Genomic DNA, 14043 nt, shown 5'->3' on the forward strand with positions numbered 1-14043 from the left:
TTTTAAAAGAATAATTAATTGATCTTTTAAAAATATGTTGAACTTATTTATGAATGTTCCTAACTGCTTTTCAATGGCAGCATTGTGTTTGGCAGAATACCCTGAGGTAGTGTGATCGTGGATGTATCTCACGATGTTGTCCTTGAGTGCTCCAACTAGAAGTTGAGACTGACTGCACGCCCACATTAGTCCACGCGTGCTTGGGTCCACTTCACACCTAAAGCATGGCACGTTTGGCCAGTGTGAGCGCACTGGTCCGTGACCAAGCATGGCACACTACCCTGCCTTTGACATGATTCTAAGACAAACTTTTTTCATCTAATATCAGCTCAGAAAACACTTGGCTCTGCAAGTACCACCATAATGACCAACATTAAAATGCAGTGCGTTGTAGGCCTAAATATTCATTAAAACAAGGCAGAGGTTTTATTTGACAAATATATTAAATATTTTTGGCCACGGTAGCATTAAACAGTTTAATCAGTAGCACTGTGTTTAAATATTCAATTAAGTGATTGTTTGGCATACCACTAGATCAGGGGTGTCAAACTCATTTTAGCAAAATCTGTGTACACGCGGGCCTGGTCTATGGCATTAAAACAAAAAAATAAAGACAACTTCAGATTGTTTTTTTTGTCTTGCTTCGTCTTACTTTGGCCTGAAAAGATTACAATAAAAATATAGAAAAAAATACCGGCAGTAGTAAAGTTTAGATCCATAAAGGAAAGAAGAAAGTGAATGAATGTTTTATAACTAAATAAATTTACATATGCATAAAAATGTGTTTTCTTTTGTATAATTTTTTTTAAATGAATTAAGTAATGTTTATGACAACCTTTTTCCAAAACACAATATAGAATGTGAGATATAACAGGATAATGCCTGCATTTATCATTTGTTTTCAAAACGGTTACAAAAAAGTGGGACCCTAAAAATTTACTGTGGGACCCCATTTATATGACTTGGCAGGTTCCCTGGGACCCCATTTTGAAAATTCCTAGCGCCAACACTGATGGAGTACTGGTGCGTGTAAAACAGTGTTGCCTGCGGTACGGTTCTAATACTAATCAAATATCGTCCCAGGGGCCAAAGAGATCCGGCCCGCCGGCCTTGACTTTGACACCCCTGTACCCCTGGGAGCCTGTACCCAAGTTTGATACAATTAATGCAGGCACTCATTCACTCTTGTAATGTAGCCAAGTCATAGGATGACATTAATCACAAGGCATTCTCTATAATTGACACAAACCCAGCGCATACTTTGTCTAAATATGCCCTAAATCAACAATTATTGTGTGAATTAAATGTTTCTCACAGGTAGGGATGGATTCTTTCACATTTGAACCAATATGATACCAATTCACGGTGCCTGGGAATTGATATCAGTACCTAACAATACACATTGTGTTCATGTGGTAATAAATACACGTATTTAATAATACAAATATTTTTTTAATGTAACATTTAACACTGAGTTGATGATAATCGTACTGTCCAGTTGTTCTAGCTTGTTTTCTTACACTTCTTAGTCTCATTTGCAAGTATGCTATCATTTCAGTTTGTCCTAGTTGTGTTACTGTGTCGTCTTTTGGCATTACCGGTACATTGAATGTGCCAGTATTCTCTTTTGTTGAGTCCCAAAAAGTTTATACTGTTAAGTATTGTATGCATCACACACCAGCTGTGCATCTTAGTTGGGAGTTGTTAGACATTGTCTGCAATTAAATTTGTCGCCGATAAAAAATTTGTCAATATAGTTGTGACTTCATCACTCTTGTTTCTCCGAAGGGACACGAGTCAGCCCCGCCACTCGCATCAATATACCAGGTGAAAACATGTAAAGTGTTGGTTTTGCACTTTTCCTGTCCTTACTATTAAATAGACAAACATTTATTAGTTATTAAAAATTTTGGAACAGCCTAATGAGCAACGTAATTACAGTATAAATAACAATTTATGAAAAAATATCATCAATTTAAAAGCTGATGGCTAATTTATAGCCACTGAATATGTGTCTGCTTTATTATCCGACTCGGCCTAGTTTTCATTAACACATTTGAAAAGGTTGAAATGGCCATGTAAAGTCGTCAATGCTAATCTGTAGCATATATATGGCATATCCAATTGAAATTAGCATTGAGCTAGCGTGAAAAACGGAGGCTTTCTTTTGAGGGTTTTCTATCAGGCAGGCTTGCTTTGTGAGCATGGACAATTGCAACTTTACTTAGAGCAGTGTTTTTCAACCACTGAAATACAGTCTGGTGTGCCGTGGGAGATAATGTCATTTTACCTAATTGGGTTAAAAATATTTTTTGCAAACCAAAAATACCGAAGTAATTATAATCCGCAAATAATGTGCCGTTGTTGAGTGTCTGTGCTGTCTAGAGCGCGGCAGAGTAATCTTGTAAGACTCTTCCATATCAGTAGGTGGCAGCAGGTAGCTAATTGCTTTGTAGATGTCGGGAACATTGTTTGTCGTGATCACAATATGCAGATGACAGCGGGAGGCAGCGTGCAGGTAAAAAGCTATATAATGCTTAAAAGGCGAGTGCCGCTAAGGATAGGCATTGAAGCTATGCAAAACGAAACTAAAACTGAACTGGCTGCAAAGTAAACAAAAACAGAATGCTGGACAACAGCAAAGACTTACAGCGTGTGGCGCAACAGACGGCGTCCACAAAGTACATCCGTACATGACATGACAATCAACAACAAAATAGGAGCGCAAGACAAGAACTAAAACACTACACACAAGAAAACAGCAAAAAACTCAAAATAAGATCATGACAGTACACTTTGAGACGAGCTATAGTGATGCATGGTTGGTTATGGTTTGAATTTATATCCAACACTTGCGAGAAAGACTTTTTACTGTTAATATCGGCTGCTGAGTTTAATTTTTTAATGTTTTCTGCTAGTGGTGTGCCTCGGGATTTTTTCAATGAAAAAAATGTGCCTTGGCTCAAAAAAGGTGGAAAAACACTGACTTAGAGGTAGGGAAGTAATGTTAAATAGAACAATGATAAACCGCGATAAAGCTTCCCAAGGTTAGTAATATTGTTTTACATTGAAATTATTATAAAACCGTGATTGGTAACTTGTTAAACTCACGGACTGATGATACTGCTCATTTACTGGAGAAGGAACCTAGTGCTATCTTCAATGCTAGCATGAAAACAAAAGACATTGACGTCTTAAAAAAAAACAAAAAACAAAAAAACTTTCCTCAGTCTAAGCTGGCACTCAGCATCAAGGGTTGGAATTGGGTGTTAAATCACCAAAAATGATTTCCGGGCACAGCCACCGCTGCTGCCCACTGCTCCCCTCACCTCCCAGGGGGTGAACAAGGAGATGGGTCAAATGCAGAGGACACATTTCACCACACCTAGTGTGTGTGTGTGTGTGTGACAATCATTGGTACTTTAACTTTAACATTAACTTATAAACACAATACTGTCTGAGCAACTATATGTAATTGTGCACATTGAACCTACAGGATGTGCTCTCTGCCGTACTCGAAGCAGGAAGTAACTTAGTGTGACACACATTTTCTTTTTCATTGTTAACATATTTTAACACTCAAATAAAAATAATATGGCTCTTAAGTAGCCAGGACAATATTATTGTATAACATATTTAGATTTTTATTTATGTTTAAATTATGTTACTGTAAGTGAAATCCTGCACTGCCAAGAAAGTATATTGTGTGGCTATTCATTTGTTTAAATTAAACTTGGTATGTAAAATTAAAGTTTTTTGAGCACATTTAACAATACCATAATAATAGGGCTGGGCGCTATGGCCTTTTATTAATATCTCGATATTTTTAGGCCATGTCACGATACACGATATACTGTATATCTTGATATTTTGCCTTAGCCTTGAATTAACACCTGATGCATATAATCACAGCAGTATGATGATTCTATGTGTCTACATTAAAACATTGTTGTTCATACTGCATTAATATATGCTCATTTTAAACTTTCATGCACAGAGGGAAATCACAACTAAGTCAATTTACCAAAACTGTATTTATTAAACAGTTATTAAGCAGTGGCACAAACATTCATGTCATTTCCAAAACAGAAAGTGCAAGATTGTCAGAGACATTTTAAAACAAGCTATGAGTGCACTTTTGTGAATGATGTCACCAAGATGACATATCAAAACAACACTAAATTAAAGTGTACTTTTTGTACAGAACGCCACTACAATAGTTATAAAACAAATAAAGAGCACTTTTGTGCATGATGTCACACAAGATATTTCAATAACTGTCAAATAAAAATGAGCTGCATAATAGGAAATCAAATAGTGTATGTCCTTCACTATGTGGTAGGTTCCTGCGGACGTCATCTCCTTCTGTTGTTGACTTTTTTTTTTTCATACGGTGTTGATCTGGAAATAGTTGCTTCTGCATTTTGTTGGTGTGGCACCGGCCGCAGATGTTGGCATCAGAGTTTCAAGCACTCCTCATTCTTTAGCGGGTGACTTTTCAAATGATGCTACATTAGCAGTGCTGCTACTTTTTGTAGCAACGCTTTTGCCGCATAAATGTTGAACATATTCCCGCTTGAAGCCAAACCACCGCCAGACGATGGACCTAGTGCTGTTTTTCTTGGGAATTAATACTTATTCCATTTGTTACCAGAATCGCACCTTCTCTCTCTTGTATTACCACCCGCACCTCACCGTTAGCATCACAGCTAACGTTACCATGTCGCTACCTCTTTGCTCCGCGGGAGCGTGTGACGTTGCACACGTGACGTGTGTAAGAAGATGCGCTTGTTTAAGTCTCTGTGAGAAGGAGAGACAAGAAAGAGTGGGAAACGCATGCAGAGTAATGCCCGCAGCTAAAAGCAACTGCGTGAGAACGTATACTCGAATATCACGATATAGTCATTTTCTATATCTCACAGAGACAAACCCGCGATATATCGAGTATATCGATATATCGCCCAGCCCTACATGATAATAATGAAAATTTGGTGACAATAAATCAATCAAAGTTTATTCATATAGGTGTGTCAAAGGGCTGCACAAGCCACAACAACATCCTCGGCTCAGATACCACATATCAATAACTATGATTTGAAATGTTCCTATCGTTACATCCCTATATAGATTATTGGTACAGTTGGATTTCATGCAAATTTGGTTGGCCCGTTCTCGCAGAACTGCAATCTATTTGTGGTAGTGCGAGCTAGAATGCATCATTGTCTAATTTGCATAATTGGCCATGACGCGTGTGCATGTAATCGTAATGGACACTGTCAGGGAGAGGGATAACTTTGTGGGAGATGTAAAGATACAAGAAAAGCAAAAAAATAAATTACTAATATTTTCCTGTCACTGAACAATCAAGAGCAATCAACCGCAGCACCTGTTGCTCGTTGAGAAGAGTGATCCGTGATTTCATGTCAGTCTCGAAAAATGTTACTTGTCACTTTTTTAAAGCAGCAGTAGCTCATGAGCTATTGCTTTGAGACCCCTGCTCTAGAATGCTGCAAATACTCGCTAAACTGGCACTACTAATTTCTCCTGCTATGTCTTCTTATTCTCTGGCAGACCATGTGTGTATGAGATGTGTTAAGAAGCCCAGTTAGTGCCCAATCTATTTGTGTGCTCTATCTTTGACAATTATTGATTATGAACAATAATTCAATACAATTGACAATTAGTTTATGGATTATTGCGCCCAGTGTCTACAAACGTACCTAGTCAACAAGCCTGAGGGTTACATTTAGATCCAGATGTCTAATAACCATCTGTGCAGGACAAATCTTATTACGGACAAAAAGGAAGTGGTGTATGTCCTGTGGTCAGTGCTCATTAGCTGTCCCGTCTGTGCCACTCCCGACCAGCGAGCCATGGCAGAGCCAGACCCCACACCCGAGCAGCTGGCCGCCATCGCCACAGCCAACGAGGAGACGGACTGCGCGGTCAACTACAAGCCGCCGGCCCAGAAGAGCTTGATGGAGATCCAGGAGATGGACAAGGATGACGATAGCCTGCGCAAGTACAAGGAGGCGTTACTTGGCAAGACCCCTGTGTATGCAGGTGAGAGATTACACATTATGTACCTGCCAGGACCAAACTTTCATTGAACGTCCTCACTGTCTACTCTACTTGTTGATAGAAAGATTATTTGTTGTTTTTACTGTAGCACCGGTTGTCATTTCTCAGTTAACAACAGCTTCCGTCTTGAAAACAAGACAGGACAGTGGAGTTGGGAAAAATGATCGATTCTCCGATCTGCATCACGATTACGACGTGGACGATTCTGAATCTAGTGGACAAATGTTTCAATATCAATTATTTACGTATGTTAAATAAAATAATATGGACTGTAGGGCTGTGTTTTATTTCGATCAATATGGATAATTTTATATTTTTTATGACTTATGGAAATTTAAGGACCAGGAGAAAAAAATATAAAATGTAAAGATTTGTATTTAAAATGTAACCTTCCTCTAATTATAATCCCCTCAAGCATGGAAAACACAAAATTGTAAAATCACATTGAACATTTAACAATAATCTCTTAAAATGAAGATGAAAAATTAGGAATATGTAAGAAATGTTTAATAAAGTATTAGAAAATAGTGTGAAAATGTAAACATAGAGAAACCTGAGAAGAACTACTTGCATGTTTAGTGCCAGGAAGTTACAGCTGTGCTCTAAAGGGTGAGCGCGGCTAAGGTGGTGTGGTGTTAGCGGTCTTGGTGGGAACGAGCACCTTGCGTCATTTACAGACCACACTGGTCCGACTACGGTAAAATGTAGCATTAATGCTAATGTTCTCTAAACGTTAATTCTAGGTTTGGTTCTGACTAGCTAAGGGAGAACCATTAGCTAATATTCTTTTAACATTACGTGTTAGCTGGGTTAGCATGGGGGGGAGGTCAGTTGTGGCATTAAGTAGTAAAACAAGAAAATAATAAATGCTTTGTACATTTGAACAGAAGGCTAACATGAATTGTCTTACAAAAAAGAGTAGATTAACAAAATAATATTCCCACCAACACTGTCTGGTAGAGATATCAATAAGTAGATGTCTTTGAGACGCAAGTCCATGGCTACTGGGTTCAAAGTGTCTGAACATTCTGTGTTTTTAGAAGGCAGGAGATTAAATCAAGGATGTCTGCTTGTTAAGTCGGGTCTTTTGTTTATTTTATCACTTAGCAGGCAGCTACAGTATTGTTACTGTACATCCCTAAATTATAATAATCCATTCATCTCCTGCGCAGCCAAATACTGCATGTGGTTAGGAAATGGTTGTATTATCCCTCCTTGCATTGTTGTGTTGCATGACAATTACTGGAAGTGACTTCATCACAAGAACAAACAAAAACACCAATATGAATATACAATATCCTGTATTTAGGGGTTATTGTGGTTGTGGTTATTGGAAGAGAATCTGTACTGTACTTGTTTGAGTTACAGGTCACACTGAAGTACTTTGGCCGTTTTACAGCCCCATCAATGTTAAATAAAAAACTAATATTATGTCATAAAAGACCAACAAAGTTGTCTATAAATACTACAAAAATATACTTCATAATCAAATTGTGTGTGTGTGCATGTGCGTGTGCCTGTGTGTGTATGTATGTACAGTATATGTATATCTATATAAATTGCATAAAGTATATTATATATATATATATGTGTGTGTATATATATATTTATAATGTATATGTGTGCGTGTGTGTGTATATATGTATATATATCTTTATATATATACAAAATGTGTTTATATATATATATATGTGTGTATGTGTATATATATATATATATATATATATATATATATATATATATAAAAATATAGTGTGTGTGTGTGTATATATATATATTTAAAAAAAAAAAAAGATTTTAGATTTTTTTAAATCGATTAAGAATCGTTACAAAAGAGAATCGCGATTCATTCATTCCAAAACTATATATACTGTATGTATATATATATGAATATATATGTATGTGTGTATATATATATATATGAGTATATACTGTATATATATATATGAATATATATATGAGTATATATGTGTATATATATATATATATATATATATATATATGAGTATATATGTGTATATGTATATATATATATATATATATATATATATATATATATATATATATATATATATATGAGTATATATATATATATATATGAGTATATATGTGTGTATATATATATACACACACACACACACACACACACACACACACGTTAGGTCAGGAAAAAACACAAGATGCTGTATCATCCCTACAAGCCTGTTTCGTAGGTTTCCCTGGTTTTTTATATAACGTATGTTCTGCTCTACCCTGGTATTGAGCACTGTATAACGGATGATCCACAGAAACCTCGACTATATATATATATATATATATATATATATATATATATATATATATATATATATATATATACATACATATATATATATATTTTTTTTATATTATTATTTTTTTTATCCGTTTTTTCTAGCCAGGCAAATCATATTGTTGATGTACATGCCCACATTTGCTGTACAGATAAGTAAGTAATACAACCAAATAATTAGAACTGTTTCTAAAGGAATGTAGTTGATAATAGAACTGGCACCCAATGTTATTAAAAAACAGTATATATTGATTGTGAATTGAGAATCAATTTGAATCGAGAATCAATTCTGTAACCAATCGTTACCCCCAAGAATTGAATCAAATCATGTGGTGTCCAAAGATTCAGTCCTAATATATATATATATATATATATATATATATATATATATATATATATATATATATATATATATATATATATGTGTATGTATGTATGTGTATACTGTATATATACATCAGAGGTGGGACCAAGTCATTGTTTTGCAAGTCATAAGTAAGTCTCAAGTCTCGAGTCAAGTCCCGAGTCAAGACAGGCAAGTCTCGAGTCAAGTCCAAAGTCAAGACTGGAAAGTCTCAAGTCAAGTCCCAAGTCCTGCATTTTGAGTTTCGAGTCCTTTCAAGTCCTTTTAACCACAGACTAATATATTCACACAGACTGTGTATGCTTTTAAAACGCTGTATTTATTTATTAAAACAAGTGCATTTGAAATTGCAGGAGAAAAAAAATAGTGCTGACATTGCACTTCATAATAGCACTATTAACCAGTCATTTTAAACATTTAACTCATTCCTTTACAGAATCAACACATTTGAAAAAACAAGTGCAAAAGTGTTAACATTGTATTTCCATGGCATGATGTTTTTTGGTGCTAAATTATCCCCAACATAAACACTGCAATGTCTCATGTTTAAAAAAACAACAACAAACAAACAAATATTTTCCAGCCTTGTCCAGCTGTTGACTGGCATACTATTCATGTTAAAATAACTTCTACTGAAAATAAATAATGGCTCCAAATATTGGTTATCGGCCTCCTTGACTACTAATAAACAGTATTGTTTTCGGCCCTGAAAAAAACCATATCGGTCGATCTCGACCATGAATCACTAAACTAAATGTGAGCTGTGACTTTGTCTCCTGTTTTAGATCCTACCACTCCAAACATCCAAGTGACCCGCATGACTCTGGTCTGTGACTCAGCACCCGGCCCTCTGGTACTGGACCTGCAGGGTGAGTACTTTTCTTTTCTTCATTATGAGCAGCACATGTCCAAAACCTCACAATATTAACCAGAAGGACTTGCACCAAAATATATATGCATAAGTTCAATCATTTCACTTTTGTTTTTGTATTTTGATAACATTCAGCAAAGATTATGACAAAAATATTGTACACGTCTCTGAAACTTTACAGTGCAATTCCACCAAATCCAATGTATATCTAATAGATATGATAATGTAGTACATACTAGGGATGGGTACAGTTCAGATTTGAACAGATACGATAGCAATTTCCAATATTGGTACCAGTAGGACCGGCGGGATTTGTTCCGTGCCAAAAAAGTTTGGGATTTGGTAGCCATCCCTACATAGTACACCTTATGATATCATTTTACTTGAAACAACATTAATATTACAACATATTTGGAATAAGGAATCTACAGCATGTTTGAAAGCCAAAATATTTAACATCAGGTGTTAATTTATAAACTACATATTGTAATCACACTTGGAGGATTTGTCATTTAGCTTGCATCAAACTGAGCTTTTTGTATTGCATCACAGGAAATGTGACATGATCTCATCTTTTTTAAGCCTTATTTATCAACAAAACTGATCTAAAAAAACATAATTATACTCACACTCACCTGCAAGTGCTGTGATGTTTGTTTTTGTTCGGACTTAACCAAGTCTGTGGTTCGTTTTGACCACCTTCCGTCACTTTCACGTCCCAGCTGACTATTAGAGTAACAATGCCATCTAGTGGCTGCAGTTGGAACTACAAGACCCTCACATTAAAGTATGAGAAAGTATTAGAACAGTCCACATTTACTTGCAGGGGATTCAATAAATGAAACACTACAAAGTTCACAATGTGTGCTTTTGATTGAAATAGAAACACCAAATAACAAAAATAAGATCTTGGTGTTTAAGTGTTGAAAAAATGCCAGAAGAAATACAAAAAAATTGTTTTTGAATCTAAGTTAGTTTCTCCTAAGATAAATCAATATCATATAATTTTCTGCTGTGAAAGAGTAAATTATTTAGTATTGTTTTTATGGAAATCATTAATATTTATAATATAACAGCTGATTGTTTTTTTTATACTTAATTGAATATTTTCCATGATGAACAACAAATAACTGCCAAATTATACAGGCTATGAACTAAGAGTGTCCTGATCCCATATTGATATCAGATATCGGCCTGATAATAACAAGTAACAATGAAACCATTACAATGTGTGGGTAATGGTTTCATTGTATACATATATATATATATATATATATATACATATTAATATATATATATATATATATATATATACATATTAATATATATATATATGACTATATGTCTTAATAAGGTTATCCAAAAAATAGTGCTCGATACCGTAGTAGAGCGCAATATATGTATGTGTGGGAAAAAAAATCACAAGACTATTTCATCTCTACAGGCCTGTTTCATGAGGGGGGGTACCCTCAATCATCAGGAGATTTTAATGGGAGCATTCGCATACCATGGTTTATATAGGGCACAGAGTGGGTGGGTACAGGCTGGCCTAGGGGCGTGGTGATTGGCTCATGTGTTACCTAGGAGGTGTTTCCGTCTATGGCGGCATGTTGTTACAATTTCGCTGCGCTTGTTGAGGGATGACAGGTCTGGACGGTAAATAATAAACAGTTTCTCTTTCAAGCATAGGTTGCATCTTTTATTACCACTATTGTAAGGTGTGCTGGATGCAAGAATTTGCCATGTTATTGAATATTCAACATTATTGTCTTTGAGGTCCCAAATGTGTTTGCTGAGTTCTGTGGTATTTCGCAGGTTTTTGTTCCTGAAAGAAGCCTTGTGATTGTTCCATCTGGTTTTGAATTCACCCTCGGTTAATCCTACATATGTGTCGGATGTGTTAATGCCCTTGCGTATTACCTTAGATTGGTAGACAACTGATGTTTGTAAGCACCCCCCGTTGAGGGGGCAATCAGGTTTCTTTCGACAGTTACATCCTTTGTTGGTTTTGGAGTCGCTCTGGCTGGGGGTCGACGGCTCATTTGCAATTGTTTTGTTGTGGTTTGAGATGATTTGTCGTATATTGTCGTATGAATAATGTTGAATATTCAATAACATGGCAAATTCTTGCATCCAGCACACCTTACAATAGTGGTAATAAAAGATGCAACCTATGCTTGAAAGAGAAACTGTTTATTATTTACCGTCCAGACCTGTCATCCCTCAACAAGCGCGGCGAAATTGTAACAACATGCCGCCATAGACGGAAACACCTCCTAGGCAACACATGAGCCAATCACCACGCCCCTAGGCCAGCCTGTACCCACCCACTCTGTGCCCTATATAAACCATGGTATGTGAATGCTCCCATTAAAATCTCCTGATGATTGAGGGTACCCCCCTCATGAAACAGGCCTGTAGAGATGAAATAGTCTTGTGATTTTTTTTCCCACACATACATACATATATATATATATGTATATATATATGAGTAAAGATGTATATATGAATGTGCAATATGCGTGTGTATATATGTATTTATGTGACTATTTCGTATAAATGTATAATATATATTTTTACGGGCTTGGGGTCTTTCTGTGACTGCGTGGGCTCCCTCGCTTCCTCTTACCTCCAAACACACGCACCTGGGGATAGGCCCCTCCCATCAACCTTATACACCAACATGAGCTAAATTGCTACCTGGTGGCCACAATGTGTACTACATGTTTGTTATCACTGGCTGCTGCTGAGTCTTTATTATTGAATATTTCCTCACTTGTTGTTTTCTCTATCAACATTTATTATTATTTGATCTGAATTCATGTGCCAGTTGTCTTCTTCATGGACAGGAGATCTGGAGAACTTCAAGAAGAACCCCTTTGTGTTGAAGGAGGGTGTGGAGTACAAAATAAAAGTCAACTTCAAGGTGAGCGAGTGACAACGGAAATCGGCCCTTTTTGTGCTGACACGTCCTCTTTGCAGGTCAACAAAGAGATCGTGTCGGGTCTGAAGTACATCCAGCAGTCTTTCAGGAAAGGTGTCAAAGGTGCGCTAACTCACACATGCTAACAAAGGGCAGCTAACTCACAGATGCCAACAAAGATTGGCTGACTCACAGATGCTAACAATGTAAGCTAACTCCCAGAAGATAAAAAATGTAAGTTAAATTCCAGATGCTAACGCTCAGTCTCTAACAAAGATGAGCTAACTCATAGATGCTAACTCTGAGATAGCATCTGGAATGTAGCTTACATTTCTTAACAAAAGTAAGCTAATTCACAGACACCAATAAAGATAGACCAACTTCCAGATGCTGACAAATGTAAGCTAACTCTCAGGTCCTATCTCACACATATTAAATGTAACTCAACTCCCAAACGCTAAAAAATGTAAGCTTACTTCCAAATACAAGCTAACTGACTAACACAGATGCTAGCTATGAGATAACAAAAGTAAGCTAATTCACACATGCCAATAAAGAGACCAATTTCCAGATGCTAACAAATATAAGCTAACTCCCAGGTGCTAACTCCCAAATGATAAAGAGAAGATATTTCACACATGTAAGCCAACTCATACACGTTAAAGAGAAGTCAACTCACAAAGATGAGCTAGTTCGTAGATGCCAACCTTCCATGACCTTTGACCTCCTGCAGTGGACAAGTCGGACTACATGGTGGGCAGCTACGGCCCCAAGCCCAGCGAGGAGTACGAGTTCCTGACCAGCGCAGAAGAGGCGCCCAAAGGCATGTTGGCGCGCGGCACGTACAACATCAAGTCCAAGTTCACCGACGACGACAAACACGACCATCTGTCCTGGGATTGGAGCCTCAGCATCAAGAAGGACTGGAAGGATTGACCTTCCTCTTCCTCTTCCTCACCATTCCTTCTTTTTTTCTTTCATGTTTTCTTCAAAGTATTAAACCTGCAAATTGAGAATGGAAAAAATAACTGCACAAAAGTCCAATTTTGTTTTGGCGTCAGTCATCCAAAAAGTTATGATTTAATTTGTTTTTAGGGTCACCTCCTCTGCCTTTGTGTGTGTGTGTGTGTGAGTGTGAGTGAGTGCGTGTGCTGACACTCTTCTTGCTGCTCATTTCTCGCTAAATGATTTGGAATTCAGGTCACCTTTTCCTCCCAAAGGTTAACAAATCAGCGTGTTTTGGCAGCTGCTGTGTAGCCTTCAAACTCACTGGAACTGGACAACCATTAGACTTCCTGTTGCATATTCCTTATATGGTCATTCCAAGCATTGACTGCGCCTCCTTTTCCTGAACATCAGCAAGTGAACGTTATTTTCTTAGTGTTTTTCTTCCGAGGGCAGCCGATCTATTTCCATCTTTTTGTCTGGTTTGGGTACATGTAATTCACAAATAAAGTGTTCAAATCCTCTTTCATAACAATAATGCATTCTTT

The 14043-nt window shown here is 36.7% G+C and overlaps 1 protein-coding gene across 1 annotated transcript in view; it reads left to right on the forward strand.

Moving 5' to 3' along the window:
* The window catches only part of LOC133620247 (rho GDP-dissociation inhibitor 1-like), a 34443-nt gene extending 20410 nt beyond the window's left edge, over nt 1-14033 (forward strand). Inside the window, exons 2-6 of the mRNA XM_061981569.2 lie at nt 5868-6063; nt 9542-9625; nt 12477-12553; nt 12610-12673; nt 13284-14033. Coding sequence (XP_061837553.1) covers nt 5874-6063; nt 9542-9625; nt 12477-12553; nt 12610-12673; nt 13284-13486 — 618 coding nt within the window. The 5' untranslated portion in view covers nt 5868-5873 and the 3' untranslated portion in view covers nt 13487-14033. The remainder of the gene's footprint in view (nt 1-5867; nt 6064-9541; nt 9626-12476; nt 12554-12609; nt 12674-13283) is intronic.
* The last annotated feature ends 10 nt before the right edge of the window (nt 14034-14043 follow it).

This window comes from Nerophis lumbriciformis, linkage group LG24 (assembly GCF_033978685.3).
Source record: "Nerophis lumbriciformis linkage group LG24, RoL_Nlum_v2.1, whole genome shotgun sequence".
NCBI lineage: Eukaryota > Metazoa > Chordata > Actinopteri > Syngnathiformes > Syngnathidae > Nerophis > Nerophis lumbriciformis.